Raw genomic sequence first — 1,544 nt, forward strand, 5'->3', positions numbered from 1 at the left:
ACAGCCGGCCCCGCCCCCTGATCGGGCTGGTTCGCTGACCGCATTGGGAGTCATAGCGACCAGTTGTTCTGGTCGTTATGGCATTATAGTTGCTGGCTTTTTTTATACATATATACATATACATATACATATACATATACATACATATACACACACACACACATATACATATATATGTATATGTATATGTATATGTATATGTATATGTATATGTATATGTATACTAGTAACCCTGCGCATGAATCCATGCACCAGTAGCTATCTGAGGGGCCTGGCCACTCAGTGCCCACTGCCCAGAGGCTCTGCACAGCCCAGAGGCCCATCTGCAGCCAGGCACAAAATGTTTGCAAGCATTACCCTCCCCCGCGCCCCAGCCGCTCTGTGCCCACTGCCCAGAGGCCCTCCACGGCCCAGGGTGGAAAGCTTGCCTCATCGCCGTGGCAATGAAGCAAGCATTCCGCCAGCCGCTCACACTGCCCGCTCTCAGCAGCCGCCCCCCGCCCCCGGGCACTGGGGCTGAGAGGACTGGGTGCCACCATCTTTGTGATGGAGTGACAGTTAATTTGCATATTACCCTTTTATTATATAGGATATATTTTTTTATTATTGATTTCAGAGAGGAAGAGAGAAGGACAGAGAGACTGAAACATCAATGATGACAGAGAATCACTGATCAGCCACCTTCTCTATGTCCCCCACTGAGGATCAAGCCCACAACCTGAGCATGTGCCCTTGACCGGAATCAAACCCAGGACTTTTCAGTCCACAGGCCGACACTCTATCCCCTGAGCCAAACCAGCTAGGGTCCGGGGTTTATTTTTCTTTTGAAAGATAATAATATGAATATTTAATGACAAAGAAATAAATACCAATTAGTTAGACCTTCACAATATTCTTCCTACATAATGAACATTAAGATAGTATGTTTAAAAGATAGTTCAATTATTGGCTTTATAATATTTTGATATTTGAAGTAGGAAAAAGAGGAACTTGGCCTACAAATCTTTTCATGTCGCATGTATTTAACATTTCTTTCTTTTACTCTATTACCTCTAATTTTCTGCAGAGTCACAATAAGCTAAATTATATTAAGAAAAAAACACTGGATTTGGTTTCAATTTAAGTAGCAAAAATTCACATTCTCTAAATTGACTTTGGATTGTTAATTTGACCACATGAGTCTGCCTAATGGACCCTCCCTTCTGTATATCTTCTGTACAGAATCCAGATGACCAGACACTGCTGAAGTATTCATGGATATCCTTGATATAGACCACAACCAGAAATTAGACTTTGAAGAATTCTTTCTGATGGTATTCAAGTTGGCTGAAGCCTACTATGACCCTAAATGAGACAAATTTCCAAGCATCAGACCAAAGCAGAAAAAGAAGGGACACCTAAAGAAACACAAGAACATGACATAAAGGAAAATAGGAGGAAGACAAGGAGGAGAAAGATAGAGAGGAAAAGTCCAGGCATTCAGAGAGTGATGGGAGGGGAAAAGCAAGAGCAAGGGCCCAAGAGGAAGAGGGAAAAGGCCTAGG

The 1,544-nt window shown here is 42.8% G+C and overlaps 1 protein-coding gene across 1 annotated transcript in view; it reads right to left on the reverse strand.

Annotated features, from left to right (window-relative positions):
- SORL1 (sortilin-related receptor, L(DLR class) A repeats containing) overlaps positions 1–54 on the reverse strand; it is a 127,417-nt gene extending 127,363 nt beyond the window's left edge. Inside the window, exon 1 of the mRNA XM_015563866.1 lies at positions 40–54. Within this exon, the coding sequence (XP_015419352.1) occupies positions 40–54 (15 nt within the window). The remainder of the gene's footprint in view (positions 1–39) is intronic.
- Positions 55–1,544: the final 1,490 nt, after the last annotated feature.

Source organism: Myotis davidii, unplaced genomic scaffold (genome assembly GCF_000327345.1).
Source record: "Myotis davidii unplaced genomic scaffold, ASM32734v1 scaffold799, whole genome shotgun sequence".
NCBI lineage: Eukaryota > Metazoa > Chordata > Mammalia > Chiroptera > Vespertilionidae > Myotis > Myotis davidii.